Source organism: Nansenia antarctica (genome assembly GCF_963989245.1).
Source record: "Nansenia antarctica genome assembly, chromosome: 6".
Taxonomy (NCBI): Eukaryota; Metazoa; Chordata; class Actinopteri; order Argentiniformes; family Microstomatidae; genus Nansenia; species Nansenia antarctica.
Genome location: NC_137676.1, coordinates 9,393,798 through 9,417,652, shown reverse-complemented (window position 1 = coordinate 9,417,652; position 23,855 = coordinate 9,393,798). Strand labels below are relative to the sequence as shown.

General features: G+C 47.1%; 1 protein-coding gene across 1 annotated transcript; it reads left to right on the top strand.

Moving 5' to 3' along the window:
* Nucleotides 1–6,180: 6,180 nt before the first annotated feature.
* Nucleotides 6,181–22,275, top strand: LOC308160245 (solute carrier family 41 member 1; the record flags this gene model as incomplete). Its single annotated transcript, XM_080534163.1, has 12 exons — nt 6,181–6,276; nt 6,670–6,801; nt 7,085–7,153; nt 14,348–14,455; nt 14,726–14,797; nt 16,323–16,467; nt 17,681–17,827; nt 18,145–18,289; nt 18,366–18,445; nt 19,661–19,795; nt 20,357–20,505; nt 22,099–22,275. 12 exons carry the CDS (start codon nt 6,181–6,183, stop codon nt 22,273–22,275), a joined length of 1,455 nt encoding a protein of 484 aa, XP_080390289.1.
* Nucleotides 22,276–23,855: the final 1,580 nt, after the last annotated feature.

The window sequence follows — 23,855 nt, the reverse complement described above, 5'->3', positions numbered from 1 at the left end:
CTCTTAACAGGACAGGTGTCTCCTGAGACAGACATTGGTACTGGTAACAGGACAGGTGTCCCTTGACAGTAAGGCTACCATGACAGCTAGGCCAGTGACAGGGACATGTATTTATAGGCCTGTGAGTTTCCACCATGGTAGCCAGCTGTGAACTGGAACTCTAACCCTGCATCCAGATTCACATAGACTAGCCTAGCATAGTCACTTAGCATAGTCACATAGACTAGCCTAGCATAGTCGCCTGGCATAGTCACATAGCCTAGCATAGCTGCCTAGCATAGTCGCATAGACTAGACTAGCATAGTCGCAAAGACTAGCCTAGCATAGTTACATAAACTAGACTAGCATAGTTGCCTAGTATAGTCACATAGACTAGACTAGCATAGTTGCATATCATAGTCACATAGACTAGCCTAGCATAGTCACATAAACTAGACTAGCATAGTCGCCTAGCCTGGCATAGTCCCGTGTCCCTCCGATGGCAAGCCTGCATGTGTATAAACTTACACATTTGACCCGTAGACACACACCTATGAATGCCACCACGGTGGCAGGCCTAATAAGTAACAACGACGAGTCGGCCTACAGGGAGGAGGTCCAGGAACTGGTGGTGTGGTGTGCTGACAACAACCTGGCCCTCGACATCAGTAAGAGGACCAAGGAGATCATTGTGGACCTCAGGAAAACTAGGGGCTGCGTACACTTCCCCATCTACATCAATGAGATGGAGGTGGAGTGTGTTCCCAGCTTCAAGTTCCTGGGTGTCCACATCTCCGAGGACCTCTCTTGGAACCTCAACTCCTCTACCCTGGTGTTTGCACAAACTGCATTTTGTTGTCTGGTAATTGTACTCTGCAATGACAATAAAGTTGAATCTAATCTATTCTAATCTATAATCCACATGTCCTCATTGTCATTCACTGTGAGATGCACTGTGCGTTATGAAAAACAAAATATGAAAGGAGAATGGACTAAAAACATCCACAGTGAATAGCAGAAACACAGAATTGTCTCCTCAGCTCCCGTCCTGTGATGATTACTGCCATCTACAGGCGTCCTAGGGGTATTACATGTTATGATGACTGGATGGAGTGTAAATTGAGTGTTGAAACCCCCCCCCCCTTCTCCCCCTCCCAACACACACATGGCTGAATGACAGCCAACACCATACCTCAGAGGTAAAACAAAATGCTTATGAATAGAGTGGAAACAGATGTAAAGGTACACATAGCCCTCAGTGGTTTTAATTAAATGTAATGTTAGAATAAACATAACTTGACCCTCAGCCAGACTTCCGTGATCACCAGGCAGCTCACAAAGGAGCTTTAAATTTAAATCCATAAATACAACAATACAAGGATTATATTACAATAACCTGTGTTATATTGATGCTATTACCGCTATAATCAATATAACCATAGAGTGTGTCACTGCAGCCACTAGACCTGTCTACTGATGACTATGGGATTCCACAATGGGGAGGCTGGTGGAGGTAGAAATTGTAGGACAGGCTCGTTGTAATACATAGAATGCAATGAGGAATCAGAATCTGAATTATAATGTTTTCTGAATGGTATCAAACACATGTTCCAGGCATTACAATGAGCCATTCCTCCGATTTCTACTTCCACCAGCCTCCCCTGTGTGGAAGCAATACTCATGTGTGTTTGATACCATTCCTTATTCCATTCCATGTATTACAATTAGCCCATCCTCCGTTTTTTTTCTATCTGTCCCTGTCCCTAGCCTAGCTGTCTGTCTGTCTTTCTGTCCCTGGCCTAGCTGTCTGTCTGTCTGTCTGTCTGTATGTCTGTCCCTGTCTAACAAATAAAGTATTGTATACATGTACAGTAATGAGTATACAAGTGTTGTGTCCAACTTTATCCTCTAGAGGGCAGCACTCACACTCCTATTACAGCTGCCCTTTCTCCATTCCCTCGTGTCCTCTCCTCTGTCCTCCACTTGCTTCCTTCTCAGAAAGCACTGGATATCTAAGAGGGGAAGAACCTTCTCCTTCAATGCTCTGTGACAAAGAAGCAAGTGGAGGATGAGAGAAGAGGATAAGAGTTTCTAACAGTTGAGAAAGGGCCTGTATGTCCCCTGCAGGTTCCCCTATGATGTTCTGACGGAGAGAACTGTTGTGTGTGTGGCTGCTGCTGTCATCGTCCTCAGATCCTCCCAGGCAGATGAGCTCAGGCAGGCGTGTGTGTGTACGTGCGTACATGTGTATGTGTGTGTGTGTGTGGCTGTCAGAGGGATCCAAATCTGCCAACCCTGCTGAAATTTAAGACGACCTCACCCTCCACCCCCCTCCTTCGGGGACCAGGCCGAGAACCCCCTCTCTCTATGCACCAGTCATTCCTGGTGCCGGCCACTAAACTCACTCTGGGAAGCCACACACACACACACACACACACGTGCGCACACACTCTGCGTTACAACAACAGGTAAGAACCTGGAGCATGACCTTTGAGTGGAACTGTGATGTTCAGAGTAGGGTACTGTTAACGGTTTGACTCTTCATATAGCATATTGAAGCAGATTTAAACTCTTTGAATTCTATTCATAAATATTCCACAGTCAACCGTGCACCATGTGACAGGCATAGACCAGGGGAGGACAGGCTCAGTGTAATGCATGGAACGGAGTGACGAATGGTACAAACACGTGTGTTTGCTTCTAGTCCTGAATCCCTTCCATGCATTGCAATGAGCCCGTCCTCCGTGTTCTGCCTTCACTAGCCTCCACTGGCATACACATTGCATTCTGATGTTACAGGTTGTGGTCTCATAATGTCGGATCCCAGTCTGATTTGGTGAGACTCTAGGCCTATAATGGAAATTGGACAATGTAAACTACTGTACAATGAATAGATTTATTTAAAAAATATATATATTTTATAGCGTATATGCTCCTTCAAGGCAAGGCAAGGCAAGTTTATTTTGGTATTTTTGGTTAATTTATAACATGTTGTATAGCACATTTCATACAACAGGGGCAATTCAAAGTGCTTTACATTTAGCATTAAGAAATACAGAAAAAGAAGGATAGTAATAAAAAATAAAAATAAAAATAAATAGAATAGAATAGGTACATACAGTATATCTCAAAAGTGAGTACACCCTTTAGATTTTTGCAAATATTCTGTCATATCCTTTCAGGGGATAACACTATCTTAATGAAACGTTGATATAACTTAAAGTAGTCAGTGTGCTGCTTGAATAACAGTATAGATTTATTGTCCATTGAAAAAATTACTCAGTACACAGCTGTTAATGTCTAAACAGCTGGCAACAAAAGTGAGTACACCCCATAGTGAACATGTCTAAATTGTGCCCAAAGTGTCAATATTTTGTGTGACCACCATTGTTATCTAGCACTGCTTTAACCCTCCTGGGCATGGAATTCACCAGAGCTGCACAGGTTGCTTCTGGAATCTTCTTCCACTCCTCCATGACGACATCACGGAGCCCACGGACATTGGACACCTTGAACTCCTCCACCTTCCTCTTGAGGATGCCCCACATGTGCTCAATTGGGTTTAGGTCTGGAGACATACTTGGCCAGTCCATCACCTTAACCTTCAGCTTCTTCAGCAAGGCCGTTGTCATCTTGGAGGTGTGTTTAGGGTCATTATCATGTTGGAAAACTGCCCTAAAAAACGGCCCAGTTTCCGAAGAGAGGGGATCATGCTCTGCTGCAGGATGTCACAGTATATATTGGAATTCATGTGTCCCTCAATGAAATGCAGCTCCCCAGTGCCGGCAGCACTCATGCAGCCCCAGACCATGATGCTGCCACCACCATGCTTGACTGTAGGCAAAACACATTTGTCTTGGTACTCCTCACCAGGGTGCCGCCACACACGCCGGACACCATCTGACCCAAACAGGTTTATTTTGGTCTCATCAGACCACAGGACATGGTTCCAGTAACTCATGTTCTTGGATTCATTGTCTTCAGCAAACTGTTTGCGGGCTTTCTTATGCATCGGTTTCAGAAGAGGCTTCTGTCTGGGGCAATGGCCATACAAACCGATTTGATGCAGTGTGCGGCGTATGGTCTGGGCACTGACAGGCTGACATCCCACTTCTGCAACCTCTGCAGCAATGCTGGAAGCACTCGCACGTCTATTTTTGGAAACCAACCTCTGGATATGACGCTGAGCACGTGGACTCAAGTTCTTTGGTCGACCCTGGCGAGGCCTGTTCCGAGTGGAACATGTCCTGGAAAACCGCTGTATGATCTTAGCCACTGTGCTGCAACTCATTTTCAGGGTGTTGGCAATCTTCTTATAGCCAAGGCCATCTTTGTGAAGCGCAATAATCCTTTTTTTCAGCCGCTCAGAGAGTTCCTTGCCATGAGGTGCCATGTTGTCCAGCATTCAGAGAGAATTGTGCCCAAAACACCAAATTTAACAGCCCTGCTTACACCATTTACATAATTTACACCTGAATCCTTGTAACACTAACGAGTCGCATAATTTTGCCATTTAGCAGACGCTTTTAATCCAAAGCGATTTACAATTACGAATTACAGGGACATTCCCCCGGGCCCCTGGAGTAACTGAGGGCTAAGTGCCTTACTCAAGGGCACACTAGTAGTGGTGTGGTTTCAGGAGGTTGAACTCACAACCTTCCGATCACAAGTCCAACTCACTATCCACTAGACCACCACTACCTCGCATGACACCAGGGCGGGAAAACAACATCATTGGGCACAATTAGGACATGTTCACTATGGGGTGTACTCACTTTTGTTGCCAGCTGTTTAGACATTAACAACTGTGTACTGAGTAATTTTCAAAGGACAATAAATCTATACTGTTATTCAAGCAGCACACTGACTACTTTAAGTTATATCAAAGTTTCAGTAGGATAATGTTATCCCCTGAAAGGATATAACAGAATATTTGCAAAAATCTAAAGGGTGTACTCACTTTTGAGATATACTGTATATAGATAAACATTTAACAACCCAATAAGACAATGAATAAAAAGATATAGATAAAAGTGTTCAACTGCAACTGTATTCAAGTGCTGCTCGTGCTGCTTCATAAACGTCGTCAGTCGTCATAACTTGACATGTGTAATGGATTGATTTTCTCAGATTTCACGTTGGAGTCAGATATCATTCATTTCCTCGGTCTGTCACCGGCGTTCAGGAGGCGGGGTTAGGCATCGCTTCGCTCCTCGACTTCGATTTCGAGCCAATCAGGATTCTTTTCACGGTTGCCGTGCCGTGCGTGACTATTACGGGCTGTGCACATGGCAGCCCCTGTACTGTACTGTACTATGCATCGTATGCAGCTGTGCACGTCATCACATTGTCCAGCTAAAACTGTGAACTACTCTTAAATTATGCATTAATTTCAAACGCGGTTGTGGAGGTTTGGTCTCTTCGTTACGGCACTTTCTGAATAATGGATCATGTTCTCAAAGCGGAAAGCGAACGTCTTTGACATAAACAGCGGCGTAAACAGTAAACAGTAATGGTGTTTGATAACAGCTGTGTATGCGTGTGCTTTGATAACAGCTGTGTGTGCGTGTGCTTTGATAACAGCTGTATGCGTACGTGTGTAGCTATGTGTGTGTGTGCTCAGCCGACAGAAACCGAATGTGTGTGTTAAGCCGACAGAAACCGAATTCATTCGAATAACAAAATGTAGGTTAATTACGCAGGTCGTAAACCTTCATACACACTTGTATTGTACGTTTCTACATAACAGCTCAGTCCATGATCAGAGTTTGGTTGTCACATAGCGACACAGGTAAGTCAAGGCTCAGGGTTTAACCTAGATGATGTACTGACGTTGATAGTAGTACAGACCAGTGTTGATAGATCAACTCAAATTACAGACCATTTTCATTTGCAACTTGTAAGCAGGTGAGAAAGTATTTGTAGTCTATAAGCCACAGATAATTCATTTATTGAGTATGGCACTCTTAAATAATTGATAGGTTGACTGACTGATTGATTGATTGAAATGTGAAATCTGTTTGACATCTTCATACATTGATAGTACAATATGCTGTTTGATTCAAGGATAGATTGATTATGTAACCTTGCCTCCCTCCAGTTTTCCGCACCTCAGTGTCCATCCACCATGCCATGGATGGATGGCTTGTGTAACTATTGTTCTCTCTCCCCAGTGTGAGCCACCCAAGTGTCTTGTCCACCATGCCAGGGGAGGAGGTCCGCCAGAGGAAGAAGTCCTCTAAGAAGTCCCGGTCCAAGAAGGCCAAAGGTCAAGGGGCCAGTCCCAGCTCACGATTGGTGGGTACCAGAGATGGACAATAGACAAATACTTTCCAGATATGGACAATAGAAATAGACAGCACTCTAAATAATACCTCTAACCTGTCACTTCATTCATTGAGTTTGTGTGTGCATTAATTCATTCGCTAGTGTGTTTGTTAGTTATTTTTTGTTTGTTTGTTTGTTAGTAACTTTGATAGTTGGTTCGTTAGTTCATTAGCTAGTTAGTTAGTTAGTTAGTTAGTTCATCCTCTCACCAATACACTTGCCGATTGATGAATTGAAACTTGTGGTAGTGCTAATGAGTCTGGTTGGTATTGTCAATGGATTTCCTATGAGGACTCAGTAGCAGCCAACCATAAGTGAGTGAGTGAATGAGTGTGTTGTATTGTTGTCGTCCGTGTACTGTAGGCCACCATAGACGACCAGGATGAGTTCCTGCTGCCCCCCGCCCCTGCTTCTACGAAGCCTGTCGTGGAGGAGAAGCCCAAGGTGTCTGTGGCCAAGGCGGATGAGGAGTCCTCCATAGCTATTTGTCTACAGGTACCGTATTGATTTATTATAACATATTTTTACTTTGTTTATTGGGTCTTTATTGGGTGTTTCTGTTTTATTTGTATCAACATTTTCACTGTAATGTGTGTTGAATAGTCTAGATGGTGAGTGCACTTTAGATGAAGTTTGTTTTGATTTTATTAGATTTTAAGGCACAACATAAACTTGTCTTGTCTAAACTTGTTGTTTGTGTCTTGTTATTTACACTTGTCTGTATAGTGTGTTGAATAGCTGATTATACTGTTTTAAATTAGCGTTGTTCTTTGTGCAGGTGGTGCTCCCCTACCTGCTGGCTGGGATGGGTATGGTGATGGCCGGAATGGTGCTGGACAGTGTACAGGTGACAGTGGCGGCTGGTGCTAAACATTTTGGGTGGGGCACAGGTTATGGGGGCATGCTCCACGGGGAAGAATATCAACTTTAAAATCTGGATTTACAGTCGATTTTAGCATGAGAATAGCTCTACCCCCCTGTACAGACCTCGCCATCCCCTCTACCCCCCTGTACAGACCTCTTCATCCCCTCTACCCACCTCTACAGACCTCTTCATCCCCTCTACCCCCCTGTACAGACCTCTTCATCCCCTCTACCCACCTCTACAGACCTCTTCATCACCTCTACCCACCTCTACATCTCCTCTACCCACCTCTACAGACCTCTCCATCCCCTCTACCCCCTGTACAGACCTCTCCATCCCCTCTACCGTCCTCTACAGACCTCTTCATCCCCTCTACCCCCCTGTACATACCTCCTCATCCCCCCTACCCCCCTGTACAGACCTCTTCATCCCCTCTACCCCCCTGTACATACCTCCTCATCCCCCCTACCCCCCTGTACAGACCTCTCCATCCCCTCTACCCCCCCTGTACAGACCTCTTCATCCCCTCTACCCCCCTGTACAGACCTCTTCATCCCCTCTACCCCCCTGTACATACCTCCTCATCCCCCCTACCCCCCTGTACAGACCTCTCCATCCCCTCTACCCCCCTGTACAGACCTCTTCATCCCCTCTACCCCCCTGTACAGACCTCTTCATCCCCTCTACCCCCCTGTACAGACCTCTTCATCCCCCCTACCCACCTCTACAGACCTCTTCATCCCCCCTACCCACCTCTACAGACCTCTTCATCCCCCCTACCCACCTCTACATACCTCCTCATCCCCCCTACCCCCCTGTACAGACCTCTCCATCCCCTCTACCCCCCCTGTACAGACCTCCCCATCCCCTCTACCCCCCTGTACAGACCTCTTCATCCCCTCTACCCCCCTGTACAGACCTCTTCATCCCCTCTACCCCCCTGTACAGACCTCTTCATCCCCCCTACCCCCCTGTACAGACCTCTTCATCCCCTCTAGTGAGTGTGTGAGTGTGAGTGTGTGTGTGTGTGTGTGTGTGTGTGTGTGTGTGTGTGTGTGTGTGTGTGTGTGCGTGTGTGCGTGTGTGCGTGTGTGTGTGTGTGTGTGTGTGTGTGTGCGTGTGCTGAATACATAAACAAACAAGCTAAAAGACGACAATAGAAAACGTACCATGCTGACGATATTACTAAATGTTTGAAGTAGCTTTTATCTTAGCTGACTCTCTTACCTTCAGGTCGAGTTTGTGTATTCTGGCTTCGCAAAACACCAACAGTAGCAGCCTAACAGCCGCGGAGATTGCGACCACAAACGAAGTTTGACTTCGGTAATAGGTCCAGTTGTAATATCCTCAAGCAGGGGAGGCTGGTTCATTAGGGGCAATTGCACAATGCCCCACCAAAGGGAGAAGAGAGAGATTTTTTTTCTATGACTTCTAGACAGTGTTGCTTCTGAATATCATAGTCCAATCAGCTAGTGTTCTGTGGCGTATATCATAGTCCAATCAGCTAGTGTTCTGTGGAGTATGTTCCAATCAGCTTCAAGTCCCGCCCCTTTCGGTGCATGTCCCAAAACCCCATAGACAAATGACCGAATGGCCTGAAGTTACCAAAATAGATTTTACATGCAAGTCTACGAGAACAGCCTAGTGCAATTTCGCGTAGTGTGAAAGTTGCCCCGAAAGGGGCGGGACTTGAAGCTGATTGGAACATACTCCACAGAACACTAGCTGATTGGACTATGATATACGCCACAGAACACTAGCTGATTGGACTATGATATTCAGAAGCAACACTGTCTAGAAGTCATAGAAAAAAAATCTCTCTCTTCTCCCTTTGGTGGGGCATTGCACAATTGCCCCTAATGAACCAGCCTCCCCTGACAGGTGAGTTGTTAGTTAGTTAGTTAACTTAGTTAGGCAGGACGTTTGGTAAGTAGGTAGTCCATTAGTTAGGTAGGTAGGTAGGGAGGTAGTTAGTTAGTTAGTAGACAGTGTACATGTGGGTAGAGTGTTCTGGGTTGTGCTGTTGTGTTGTCATTCTGTCAGATGATCATGTAGTAGCAGACACTTCACTTCAGGGTTGGTTTGGCAGCACAGTGACTCGTACTCGTACTGCAACACTGTGTGAATGAAATACTGCACTCAAAGTCAGGTTAGGGTTATTGTCACATACACAGCTTACTGCAGACATTCTCTCTTCACAAGCAGCTCTCAAGAATATACAATATTATATAATATACAATATACAATTTACAATATTAAAACAATGCCAATGTATGTATACAGTCAAGGCCAAAAATATTGGCACCCCTGCACTTCTGTCAGATAATGCACCACTTCTCCCAGAGAATTGGTGCAATTAGTGGTGCAAGATGCTTTGGTATTCACATGTTTATTTCTTTTGTTTGCATTGGAACAACACGAAAAAGCAGAGAGAAAAAAGCCAAATCTCATGCCATTCCACATAGAACTCCAAAGTGAGCTGGACAACATTATTACAATGTTTTCACATAGCAAAAGCTGAAGAGCCCAGTCAATATAACAAACGACAGTTTTATGATCACTAAATACTTCAATTGTACTTCTAATTTGTCAGCAAATGCAGCTTGTTTTCCACTGTACCGTCTGCCTTCCTGCTTTGTGAGCTCCGGTGAGTGTTAGTGACACATGGCTTGTAAACAAACTTGTGTTCTAGGACTGTTCAAAAGCAAGGACTGTGTGATCATCTAGTTATGTGTAGTTAACATATTCATGTTCTATCAGCATGTTGTGATGTGCTAAACATGCAGTTAGATGTTACATAGCTATGTTTTTGTTGGCTACTAGCTAGCTGCCAATGCGATGGTAGCAAACACGTTTGTTTTGATACATTTTCTCCAGTATTCAAATAAGCATAACTTCTTCAACTATTTTCAATGTACAATCTTACAATCTGCACTCTCATAATCTGAACGGCAGACTCTGTCACATTATTTCATTTGTTACAGTCGAAAAGTGAGGAACAGTTGATGAAAATAAAACATTGAAAAACTTAAATGGTAGCCTACTTGGTCAGAAAGAAAGTGGTATTGTTGCATCCTTAATTCAAGCGATGATTGAGTGGTATTAACGGGCCCAAAGTATGCCAAGAAAACATTCCCCATATACATACATACATATACACAGCATAACTAGACTGTTAGTCTATATGTTTCATGTTGGTGTTATTACTGTAATAAGCCCAGGCCTATTGGATGTGAGGCCTTCAGAGGTACACTCCTAGTGTCTGGATATAGAAATAGCCTTCCTTTCACTGGGTTATCATTCCACCTTTCTATTTCAGTCTTGTTCCAGTTTGAATTAATTTGGAGTCATGGTACAGCTCCTGCTCTGGTTATGTGTATTACCCTCCGAGACGTGTGTGTGCGTGCGTGCGTGCGTGCGAGCGAGTGAGTGAGCGAGCGAGTTCTTGGGACGACTGCCAGTTGGCTACAGAGACAGTTCACATCCTTTACTGTTTATCCTTTAGTGTCTCACTCCCTGGATGCACCAGAGGAGGCTGGTGGAGGTTGGAATCAGAGTACGGGCTCGTTGTAATAATATATTAGATCACTTAGGCTTAATGTTGTTTTGATAAATTAGTGATTCTTTACAGGCACAGAGTGTATGTGTGTGTGTGTGTGGGGCCTCCCTACCACTTGACTGGCAGCTTGGCAAGCAGGAGCAGAGTAATTAGATAGGCAAGCTGCTGGGCTGCCCTCCTCTCTGTCTGTCTACCTAGATCTCAGACATCCCTATGTACGCCCCTCTCTGTCTCTGTATCTCTCTCTCTTTCTTTCTCTCTCTCTCTCTCTGTCTCTATCTCAGAGAGAGAGAGAGAGAGAGAGAGAGAGAGAGAGAGAGAGAGAGAGAGAGAGAGAGAGAGAGAGAGAGAGAGAGAGAGAGAGAGAGAGAGAGAGAGAGAGAGAGAGAGAGAGAGAGAGAGAGAGAGAGAGAAGAGAAAGAGATGGAGAGAGAGAGATGGAGAGAGAGATTGGGCCAGTGGCCAGATAGAAAAGGAGGGGGTGACACCACACAGAGAGTGGGAGGAGCTAGGTCAGCACACCAATAGGAGAGGAGAGGAGAGGAGAGGGCGTGTTCCAGACATGTCTGTGACAGGTCTTTCACCTGTTAGAACAGGGGGCAGAGGGCGGGAGGGAAGGAGGGAGGGAGGGAGGGAGGGATGGATGGATGGATGGAGGAGGAAGAGAGAGAGACTGTGTAAGAATAGAGGGTTATAAGGAGAAGAAACAGGGAGAGGATGGAGGGAGGGGAAGATAAACGGTGCGCTTAAGAGGGAGATGAAGCATGGAGTGTATGAGTCACGACGAGGGAGAGTGCAAGTGTGAGGGAGTGCCTCAGTCCCTCCTCCTGAATGAGTGTGTCGCAGGCAGACGTCTCCCCTCCTCTCCTTCAGCAGGCCTCCTCTGATGCTGAATAAGAAAGGGAGTGCGAGAGAGAAAGGGAGAGAGAGAGAGAGAGGAAGAGAGAGAGCGTGACTCCAGGATCTTTGCTGCGTCAGTCGTCTCTCCGAGGGCACAGGAAGGGGACACAACGGAACGTGTCTGCCTCTCTACACCTATCAGAGAGCCAGATTCTCGGCCTTCTAAAACAACATCGTGACAAGCCAACCCACCAATGGAGGTGCACCTAACTCAATCTGTTTATCTCCCTGCTAGACTGTCATTACTGCCCGCTGAGCTTAAGTTTTTCTTCTTTTAGGACCTGGTGTTAGGCGGTTAGATGGACCCGGTAAACTGTGTGACGTACGCATGGTTGATGAACAGATTCCTCTTCTGATGCTTGCGGCCACACGACTGTTAGCTGTCGGAGCTTAAGTTCTTTTTCTTCTAGGACCTGGGTTTGAGTGGATGCTTGTTGTCAGAGGTTAGTTTGAAGTGTGTGAGTCGGTTAGACGGAGCCGGTAAACCGTGTGATGTACGGATGGTTTACGGACAGATTCCTCTTCTGATGCCTGCGGCCACAAGACTTTTCTCGGCTGCCTGAGCCTTAAGTCTTTGTTGTTGGCTTTGAGACGTCAGTCTCTGCGACTGATACCTGGATACCTCACAAGGATGGGCCCATCAAAGGAGAGCACAACAACGCAGACTTTTATCTTGAAATAGAGAATATATCGAAGGTCAAGACAATAAGACACTGTTCCACTAAGATAGCAAGGTTAGGTTCAAGAACGACGTGTAACTTCAAGAGGAATTTTCGGGAACGTTGGGGTCAAGTCAAACCACCTTTCCAGACAACACTCCCCTGATGTTGTCGCCTTCTTGTTCAGCATGAAGCTTTTGACGGTGAACTTCTGACCCGCAGAAAGCAACAGTGTATTCAAACTAAAAGTGTTGAGCTGTGAGGTAGTCGCCGCTAGTCACCAGGTGGCTGTACTCTTCTACTCAACAAGGACCAGAGAAGAACCAAACTTGTGGACTCCCTAACCCTCAGCCCTTCTCAGCCCACCCCGACCTTCACTTGGGGGGGTACCTGTTCCATGGATCGTCCCAGGCACCCCAAACCGCACTGAAGAGAAATTAACAGGGTTTGATTCCACATATCATCCTAACTACAACCACCATCCAACCATGGTGGTGACCCACCTGGAGCTGGAGCTGTGCTACCAGGGGAACAAGCTGCGGGGCTTCACCTGTAAGCTGACACGCTCGGCCAACGGAGAACTGCCAGAGAGCTCCTGGGCCATCGCGGGCCAGGTCCTGCTGCCGTTCCTGGTGGCTGGCCTGGGCATGGTGTCCGCTGGCATCGTCATGGACCATGTACAAGTATGGAGCTATTTATAGGAGGGGATTCCTCTATGTGTGTGTGTATGTGTGTGTGCTGGTGCACGTGTGTGTGTGTGTGTGTGTGTGTGTGTGTGTGTGTCTTTGTGTGTATGTGTGTGTGCCTGTATGCTGTTAGAGCTTTACTGTGCTACTTTAAGGTCATATAAGGCTAATGAGGACACACAGCTGTTAGTAAGCTGTTGGAAATTATAATAATAGACTATGATAATATGTATTGGTGTAACTGGAAAAAGGACCTAAAACAGGGTAGTGGTTCCTAGCCTCTCAAAGAAGCCGAGAACAGGGTGTTCTCTCTGTCTGGTGTCCATGTTCAACACATTATGATGTTTATTCCTTCCACTCCCAACCCAATCAGATTAGGAGGTGGGAGAGAGAGAGCGAGAGAAATAGAGCTACAGAGAGAGAGAGGTTGACTTAATAATATTTAGAATTGTTATAACCACTATTTAGTCATTGATAATTCACTTTAAGTTAGCAGCATCTTCATCATAGTCTTCATCAACACGGGGTGAACAAGGACAATGTTATGAGAGGAGAGAGACAGAGAAAGACAGAGAGAGAGAGAGAGAGAGAGAGAGAGAGAGAGAGACAGGGGGGGGGGTACATAGGGAGGTCTGACGCAGAACTGGGCCACGTCCCAAGATAGAGCTGTAATGTGACAGCAGCATTCAGCCAACAGAACTCGAGAGGAGAGCAGTTATATATAGACACACACACACACATGCACATACAGACACACACACACTGTACCACCACACACCCACACATCCCCGTCCCTGTCCTGGACACAGACTGATCTGTTCCTTTACACATCTGTATATTTATAGATCATGACTGGTCATCACATTGGTCGTGTTGTTGAGGAGGAACTCTGTTACACTCCGTGAAATTGGAGGACAGGCTCATTGTAATGCATGGAGAATGGAGTGTGGAATGGCATCAAACACGTGTGCATGCATTGCAGTGAGCCCGTCCTCCGATGTGTACCTCCGCCAGCCTCCCCTGGTGTTCTGTATGTTTTGGTGTGAGACTGCTCTCTACAGGAAGCAGATGCTGCTTACACTTAACGTGACGTTAATCATGCCTGTGGTCACACTGTTCTAGCGTTTGTCATGATAATAATCAAATTGTTTTTTTTTAAAAAGCGAATAATAATAGTAAGAAGAATAGGCGAGAGGTTTTTGTTTTTACACAGATGGAAAAGCGATGGCTCCATAGAGACAATGTTACAGAGCAATTCTAAAGTAAAATGTTTAAAGTGTATCGTGTGTGTGCGTGCCTGTGTGTGCGTCTGTATGTGTGTGTCTCTGTCTGTGTGCGTGCGTGTGTGTCTGTGTGCGTGCGTGTGTTGCAGCACTGGGAGGTGTTCAAGGTGATCACTGAGATCTTCATCCTGGTCCCAGCTCTGGTGGGGCTGAAGGGAAACCTGGAGATGACCCTGGCCGCGCGCCTCTCCACCGCTGTGAGCGACCCAGCTATACTACTGTGGCTCTGACTGTTGTCTATGTGGACCAGGGGAGCCTGGGGGAAGGAGAAATCATTACAATGAGCCCATCGTCCGATTTCTGCCTCCACCGCCCTCACCTGAGTTTTATAGCTATTGATTCTGTGAATATGATTGTTGTAAAACGTATGTATGTTATAGAACAAACATAACGAGGCAGAGGTTGATTGTGTGTGTGTGTGTGTGTGTGTGTGTGTGTGTGTGTGTGTGTGTGTGCTGTTCCTTCAGTCGAACACTGGGCAGATGGACGACCCCAAGCAGCAGTGGACCATGGTGTGCAGCAACCTGGCCCTCATACAGGTAAGGTATCCTCAAACAGGGTGTCACAGTCTGTTATATCCACAGGTGGTGTAACAGTCTATTCCGTCCCCTCAGGTGGTGTAACAGTCTATTCCGTCCCCCCAGGTGGTGTAACAGTCTATTCCGTCCCCTCAGGTGGTGTAACAGTCTATTCCTCCCCCCCCAGGTGGTGTAACAGTCTATTCCGTCCCCCCAGGTGGTGTAACAGTCTATTCCGCCCCCCCAGGTGGTGTAACAGTCTATTCCGTCCCCCAGGTGGTGTAACAGTCTATTCCGTCCCCCCAGGTGGTGTAACAGTCTATTCCGTCCCCCCAGGTGGTGTAACAGTCTATTCCGCCCCCCCAGGTGGTGTAACAGTCTATTCCGTCCCCTCAGGTGGTGTAACAGTCTATTCCGTCCCCCCAGGTGGTGTAACAGTCTATTCCCCCCCCCCCCCCAGGTGGTGTAACAGTCTATTCCGTCCCCTCAGGTGGTGTAACAGTCTATTCCGTCCCCCCAGGTGGTGTAACAGTCTATTCCGTCCCCCCAGGTGGTGTAACAGTCTATTCCGTCCCCCCAGGTGGTGTAACAGTCTATTCCGCCCCCCCAGGTGGTGTAACAGTCTATTCCGTCCCCTCAGGTGGTGTAACAGTCTATTCCGTCCCCCCAGGTGGTGTAACAGTCTATTCCGCCCCCCCAGGTGGTGTAACAGTCTATTCCGTCCCCTCAGGTGGTGTAACAGTCTATTCCGTCCCCCCAGGTGGTGTAACAGTCTATTCCCCCCCCCCAGGTGGTGTAACAGTCTATTCCGTCCCCTCAGGTGGTGTAACAGTCTATTCCTCCCCCCCCAGGTGGTGTAACAGTCTATTCCGTCCCCCCAGGTGGTGTAACAGTCTATTCCCCCCCCCCCCAGGTGGTGTAACAGTCTATTCCCCCCCCCCAGGTGGTGTAACAGTCTATTCCGTCTCCCCAGGTGGTGTAACAGTCTATTCCCCCCCCCCCAGGTGGTGTAACAGTCTATTCCGTCCCCCCAGGTGGTGTAACAGTCTATTCCGTCCCCCCAGGTGGTGTAACAGTCTATTCCGTCTCCCCAGGTGGTGTAACAGTCTATTCCGTCCCCCCAGGTGGTGTAACAGTCTATTCCGTCCCCCCAGGTGGTGTAACAGTCTATTCCGTCCCCCCAGGTGGTGTAACAGTCTATTCCGTCCCCCCAGGTGGTGTAACAGTCTATTCCCCCCCCCCCCAGGTGGTGTAACAGTCTATTCCCCCCCCCCAGGTGGTGTAACAGTCTATTCCGTCCCCCCAGGTGGTGTAACAGTCTATTCCGCCCCCCCAGGTGGTGTAACAGTCTATTCTGTCCCCCCAGGTGGTGTAACAGTCTATTCCGTCCCCCCAGGTGGTGTAACAGTCTATTCCGTCCCCCCAGGTGGTGTAACAGTCTATTCCGTCCCCCCAGGTGGTGTAACAGTCTATTCCGTCCCCCCAGGTGGTGTAACAGTCTATTCCGTCCCCCCAGGTGGTGTAACAGTCTATTCCGTCTCCCCAGGTGCAGGCCACAGTGGTGGGCTTCCTGGCGGCGGTGGCGGCGGTAGGGCTGGGGGCGGTGTCTAGAGGAGGGGTGGAGCTCGACCAGGCAGCTGTCCTGTGTGCCAGCAGCATGGTCACAGCGTTTGTGGCAGCGCTGTCCCTAGGTCAGTTCTAGCTCACAATAATAATAGTAATAAAAATATACATTTTCCAAAGAGTGGGGGCTGCAGTGGAGAAAGCCTGGTTTCCCAGGTCCGGTGTTTAGTCCCTAGATCAGTTCTACTGTTATAATACTGTCCCTAGATCAGTTCTACTGTTAGACTCTACTGTCCCTAGGTCAGTTCTACTGTTATAATACTGTCCCTAGATCAGTTCTACTGTTATAATACTGTCCCTAGATCAGTTCTACTGTTATAATACTGTCCCTAGATCAGTTCTACTGTTATAATACTGTCCCTAGATCAGTTCTACAGTTAGACTATACTGTCCCTATGTCAGTTCTACTGTTATAATACTGTCCCTATGTCAGTTCTACTGTTATAATACTGTCCCTAGATCAGTTCTACTGTTATAATACTGTCCCTAGATCAGTTCTACTGTTATAATACTGTCCCTAGGTCAGTTCTACTGTTATAATACTGTCCCTAGATCAGTTCTACTGTTATAATACTGTCCCTAGATCAGTTCTACAGTTAGACTATACTGTCCCTATGTCAGTTCTACTGTTATAATACTGTCCCTATGTCAGTTCTACTGTTATAATACTGTCCCTAGATCAGTTCTACTGTTATAATACTGTCCCTAGATCAGTTCTACTGTTATAATACTGTCCCTAGGTCAGTTCTACTGTTATAATACTGTCCCTAGATCAGTTCTACTGTTATAATACTGTCCCTAGGTCAGTTCTACTGTTATAATACTGTCCCTAGATCAGTTCTACTGTTATAATACTGTCCCTAGATCAGTTCTACAGTTAGACTATACTGTCCCTATGTCAGTTCTACTGTTATAATACTGTCCCTATGTCAGTTCTACTGTTATAATACTGTCCCTAGATCAGTTCTACTGTTATAATACTGTCCCTAGATCAGTTCTACTGTTATAATACTGTCCCTAGGTCATTTATACTGTTATAATACTGTCCCTAGATCAGTTATAGCTGGTTTCTAGCATAAAGTACCGTCTCACTTGCCTCTAGGACAGTTTCAGTATTCTGTCCCTTAGATCTGTAAAACCTTAGATGAGTTTTAAAATATTTCGTTGTTTAACATTGTTTTGTTATACTCTGAGTCAATCTTTGGTACCTCTCCCTCCCCCCTACACCTTATGCATCTCTCTCTGTGTTTTTTTCTCTAACTCCCCACCCCCCCTCCATAGGTCTAGTGATGATCGGAGTGATCATTTTCTCCAGGAAGGTGGGCATCAACCCAGACAATGTGGCCACGCCCATCGCTGCCAGTCTCGGTGACCTCATCACCCTCTCCCTATTGGCTGGAGTCAGCACCACGCTGTTCCAGTACAGAGGTATGTCGTCAGTCTAACTCATGTGTTTTAAAAAAAATAGTTTTCCTAAGAATTGTTTGGCCTGAATTAGAGTAATTTACTTGTGTCGATTGTATAAATACCTATTTAAACCAATTGAAACAGATGAAGTATGTTAGTACAGTACATACTGGAGCCTTAGACCTCCACATCCCGTGGTAGTAATCTTCAGAGCCAGCAGAGGGCGGCAACGGTAAAGTTTAGATGTTCATACTCCAGTCACCTGCAACCTGTAGTCGTGTGCGTGTCTGTGTGTGGGTGTGTGTGTCTCTCTAACTGTCTCTGTCTGTGTCCTACAGATGTGTGGTACCTGTCCCCCCTGGTATGTGTGTTCTTCCTGGCGCTGATCCCTATCTGGGTGGTCGTGGCTCGACAGAGCCCCCAGATCAGAGAAGTTCTCCGGTCTGGCTGGCAGCCCGTCATCGTAGCCATGTCTATCAGCAGGTACACACACACACACACACACACACACACACACACACACACACACACACTATTGCTAACTGACCTCTCTCTGCAGTTTTGGGGGCCTGATCCTGGACAAGACAGTGAGTGACCCTAACTTCCAGGGCATGGCCATCTTCACCCCTGTGATCAACGGTGAGTGTAACTGCGTCTAGGCTAGAGGAAGTGACTCTTGATAACTCAGTGTGTCAATGTTTACTTGTATCTGTCTCTGAGAGAGAGAGAGAGAGAGAGAGAGAGAGAGAGAGAGAGAGAGAGAGAGAGAGAGAGAGAGAGAGAGAGAGAGAGAGGGGGAGAAAGAGAGAGAGGGAGAGAGAGAGAGAGAGAGAGAGAGAGAGAGCGAGAGAGAGAGAGAGAGAGAGAGAGAGGGGGGGGGGGGGGGAGGGAGAGACAGAGACAGCTGTGTAAGTGACCAATGCTATCCTGACCAGTGACTGTGAGTTCTAGACTAGGGTTGGCAGGCCGACCCTGTGTTGAGTAACCAGGACGACAGAGGCTCTGAGCAGAGCCAGTGGATACCAGGGGGAGAGGAGTGCTGAGTGTTTAATCACCTCTGTCGGTGAAATATGGCCTTTTTCGACCAATGTGGTTTGAATTTCCCAGGGTGTCTCTCCTCTGCGTCTAGAAACAACAGTTTGGGTGAGACCAACGTAGCCTAACATGTCTCTCCCGCTGTGAGAGTGGAATGAAATATCTGTTTTGGTTTTGGTTCGAAGAGAAATATCTTGGTTTTGTAAATGTTACCGTGGGATTCCGAAGACACCGTCATGCAGAAATAAAACCAGTGCCCCTGGCAAGCCAAGATCTGTCACTGCAGAATTGAGCAATCCTGAATGAAAGAAATCTCAAGTTCCACATAGTATAATAATAGTAATGAACACATGCATTTCACATCCAAAGATCCACATTTCAGTTACGAACCACATGGCCGCATAGTCACGGGAGATTTGTAAGGGGTGTATTTTCCATACGCTGGATGTCTGTATGATAATATTCTCCATCCGTTTCCTAAATGACTGTATATCGTATGACACTGTTCCATGCATTGACTAACCCTAATAACCCTATTCTATAAGACCTCTGTGAGTAATATATTCTCCATATGTTGGCATGAGAAAGTATGATAGAAGTGTGTGTGTGTATGGTATATATTTTCCATACACTAGTATAGAGTATGTGTGGATGATGTACAGTATGTTCCATTGCTTCTCTCCTCCTAGGTGTTGTGGGTAACTATGTGATGTATTCTCCACGTGTTTGAGTGTGTGTCAGTGGTTGTATTCTCCATGTGTTTGAGTGTGTGTCAGTGGTATTCAGTGTATTCTCCATATTGCCTCTCTCTCCTCCCAGGCGTCGGGGGGAACCTGGTGGCCATCCAGGCCAGTCGGATCTCCACCTACCTCCACTTCTGGAGCATTCCTGGTGTCCTGCCCTACAAGATGAGACAGCACTGGCCCAGCCCTGCCATCACATTCTTCTCCTCAGGTAAACATCTGCTAGACCCCTACCTCCTACCTCCCAGCCCCTATCTCCTAGCCACTATCTCACTCTTCCTAGCCCCTACCTCCTAGCCCCTACCTCCTAGCCCCTATCTCCCTCTTCTTGCCACTATCTCACTCTTCCTAGCCCCTACCTCCTAGCCCCTATCTCCCTCTTCTTGCCACTATCTCACTCTTCCTGGCCCCTACCTCCTAGCCCCTATCTCCCTCTTCCTAACCACTATCTCACTCTTCCTAGCCCCTATCTCCTACCTCCTAGCCCCTACCTCCTAGCCCCTACCTCCTAGCCCCTATCTCCCTCTTCCTAGCCACTATCTCACTCTTCCTAGCCCCTATCTCCTACCTCCTAGCCCCTGTCTCCTACATCCTAGCCCCTATCTCCCTCTTCCTAGCCCCTATCTCCCTCTTCCTAGCCCCTATCTCCCTCTTCCTAGCCCCTATCTCCCTCTTCCTAGCCCCTATCTCCTACCTCCTAGCCCCTATCTCCCTCTTCCTAGCCCCTGTCTCCTACCTCCTAGACATTGTTAATGTGGCCTCTCCCCCCAAGGTGTGAACTCTAAGTCGGCTCGGGTGTTGTTCCTGCTGGTGGTGCCCGGTCACCTGGTCTTCCTCTACGCCATCTCTTTGCTCCAGGGGGGTCACACAGCCATCACCATCGCCTTCACCTGCTGCTACCTCTGTGCTGCCCTGCTCCAGGTAGGTACCCCACACCTATCCCTACTGCGTCCTAACGATTCCCACCGTAGTTGGGGTAGACCACGCCCACACCACGCCCACGCCACGCCAACTTCTGGAATATGTAGGGGTGTTCTCTGTATCTTGTTCTTCCGCCCCGCAGGTCGTTCCGCAACCCCATTGGATTTTAGCTTGGGCGTAACACGGGGTGCACGATTAGATATAGGTTACCCATCTCTGTATGCAACTCGGCGGCGCTGAGTGTGCCGCGGGCCAACGGTCAATGTTCGCCGCGGGCACGGCCGCAAGCGGCCGGGCGCGGCTCTCATTGCCCTGTGGGCCCTGGAACGCGCGCCTATTTTTTGTGTCAGTGATTGTGTTTGTGTTTGAGAAAAAAAAGAAAGAAACACCCCTACATATGCCAGAAGTTGGCGTGGTCTACCCCAACTACGGTGGGAATAGTTAGGACGCATCCCTACTTACCCCAATCTACCCTTCCCTACCCCTATCTACCTCTATCTATACTAGGGCTGCCACGATTAGTCGACTAGTCGCGACAACGTCGATTACCAAAATCGTCGCCGACATATTTGGTAATCAACGTCATCGCATGTTTTTTTTTTGCTGAAATAAGCGATAAGCATTCGTTTTTCTTCCCTGAAGCTGCCACTGGCTAGCGTTCGCCTATCATCCATCCTCACTATGGCTTTTGCCACTTGATTGACGTACAGGTAAGCCAGTCTGAGATCTGATCTTTTCACGAACACACGGTTCACCACGCATGCGCAGTCAACAGCGTCAACTACAATACCGGCGAGACTAATTAACTAGTTAGCCTTCCAATTTCTACCATTTACTACTTGTAAAATGTGAACGCAAATAAAGATATTAAATGTGTGTGTGTAAGAGAGAGAGAGGGAGGGAGAGAGGGAGGGGGAGAGAGAGGGAGGGAGAGAGAGAGGGAGGGGGAGAGAGGGAGAGAGAGGGGGGAGGGAGAGAGAGGGGGGGGGGGAGAGAGAGGGAGGGAGAGTGCAAAACAAAGGGTATAGTGCATCTTCTCAGGCATCAAACACAATTTTTTAATGTAGTAGAGAGTGCAAACTGCTGAGTACTACATTTTAAAAATGATGTACTGTGATAAAATTGATGCCTGAGAAGATGCACTATACCCTTTGTTTTGCACTATTACATTACATTACATGCAAGTGATGCCAGAAATAAATATGCTGCTTCATTAAAAGATCTATTTTTGAGTGAACAATCATTTTAATTGTCTTTATTTTTAGTTAGCACATGCCTACAACAACAACTAACAACTTCAAGCTAAATTTAGAAGCTGATTTAGAAGATGATAGCTAAATAAGAGCGATTGAGTAATTGTGCGATAAGCTGTAATTTATGATCTGATTAGTCGACTAATCGTTTAAATAATCGGTGACTAATCGACTATGAAAATAATCGTTTGTGGCAGCCCTAATCTATACCTCCCTCCCTACCTCTATCTACCTCTGTGCTGCCCCTCTACAGGTACCCCACACCTGTCTGTACTTACCGCCATTTAAGATGGAAAAGGGACACATTCCACATTTGTGATCTGTGATTTGTGACCTGCAGGTGGGGATCCTCCTCTACACTGCGGACCTGATCGTGCGCCTGACGTGGAGGCGGAGTTTGGACCCGGACAACTTCTCCATCCCCTACCTGACAGCGCTAGGCGACCTGCTGGGCACTGGCTTTCTCGCCCTCTGTTTCCGCAGCGTCTCTCTCATGGAGGGGGGACTGGGCCTCTAAGGCCTGACCCCCTCCTCCCTCTGGCCAGTCCGTCCATCCCCGTCCCCCCCTCTGAGGCCAGACCCCTCCCCCGCCCCCCTCCCCCCCATGAGTCTGGACACTCCACCCAGATCCCCACCACCTTTATGAGAGCAGACCCCCCCCACCCCCTCTCTGAGGCAGGACCCTCTCTCTCTCTCTCCACCAGGGTGTGTTAGAGGTAGAATTCAGAGGACAGGGTCATTGTGATGCAAGGAATGGAATTTGCTATTCCATTCCGTGTATTAGAATGAGCCTGTCTTCCGATGTCTACCTCCAGCAGCCTCCCATGTTCTCCACCCTACCTCTTCTCTCCTCTGAGTTGGTCTGCAGTAGTGGAGGGAGTTCACATAATCTGCCAGTCAACATGACTGTTAACATCACCAGTTTGCAGTTCATCGTGAGGTATGGACTGTTATTTCTTCAAACAAAAATGTTATTATACCTTTCTGGATACTGCAGACACCTTGGTGTCACCACACGCCTGTATGTCACCTGTGAGTCTGTGGATATGCTACTGTTTACCTGGGATCATCCACATTAGCATTATCACACTTACTTTCTGGAACTTTTTTTTAAATTTATTTATTTATTAATGAACGGTTATAGCTTTGGAACGGTCGTGTATTTGTGCTGCACAGACAATTAATTTGAGTGTTTACCGAATGTTTGGCAATTTTCCTTTTATCAACAAAAGGACCTAACAATGGTTCACCGGTTGTTGATGGAACATTTTTATCTCTAAGAACAATATTAGAAGAAGCATCTAGAAGGAAGTATCTTTCTACCTTCAAGTCCCAAAGCTGATGCTTCAGTGAAAGCCTGAAACAGCATTCACTGAACCAGGAAGAGAAGACTGGACGGTTACTGTGTGTGTAGTCTATAATCCAACCGCTGATGACGGCAGTATAATAAGTGCTATTATCAGTTTGCTAATAGAAGCCTCCAGGCTTGCAGTCGCAGTACCATACCGTAGGCCTTTACATTACAATCATGTCACTACACACACTCGAAACAAGAGATCTCATGCCTTGGGCCTATAGATGGGGATGCTGGCGGAGGTAGAAATCAACAAGCTCAATGTAATACATGGAATGGAGTGCGGAAACGGTGTTAGACATGTCAAATACACGTTTGATACCCTTCATCATCATTCCATAACAAACATTGCAATGAGCCTGTCCTCCGATTTCTACCTCCACCAGCCCTCCCCTGGGCCTAAAGACTACACCCTACCTACCCTACCCTGGGCCTAAAGACTACACCCTACCTACCCTCCCCTGGGCCTAAAGACTACACTCTACCCTCTCCTGGGCCTAAAGACTACACCCTACCCTCCCCTGGGCCTAAAGACTACACCCTACCTACCCTCCCCTGGGCCTAAAACTACACCCTACTCTCCCCTGGGCCTAAAGACTACACCCTACCTACCCTCCCCTGGGCCTAAAGACTACACCCTACCCTGGGCCTAAAGACTACACCCTACCAACCTGTGTCCTGCCTCTGCTAGGGCAGAGCTATGCCTGCGAAATGTCTGTAAAAACACTTAATCAGCCATGAGG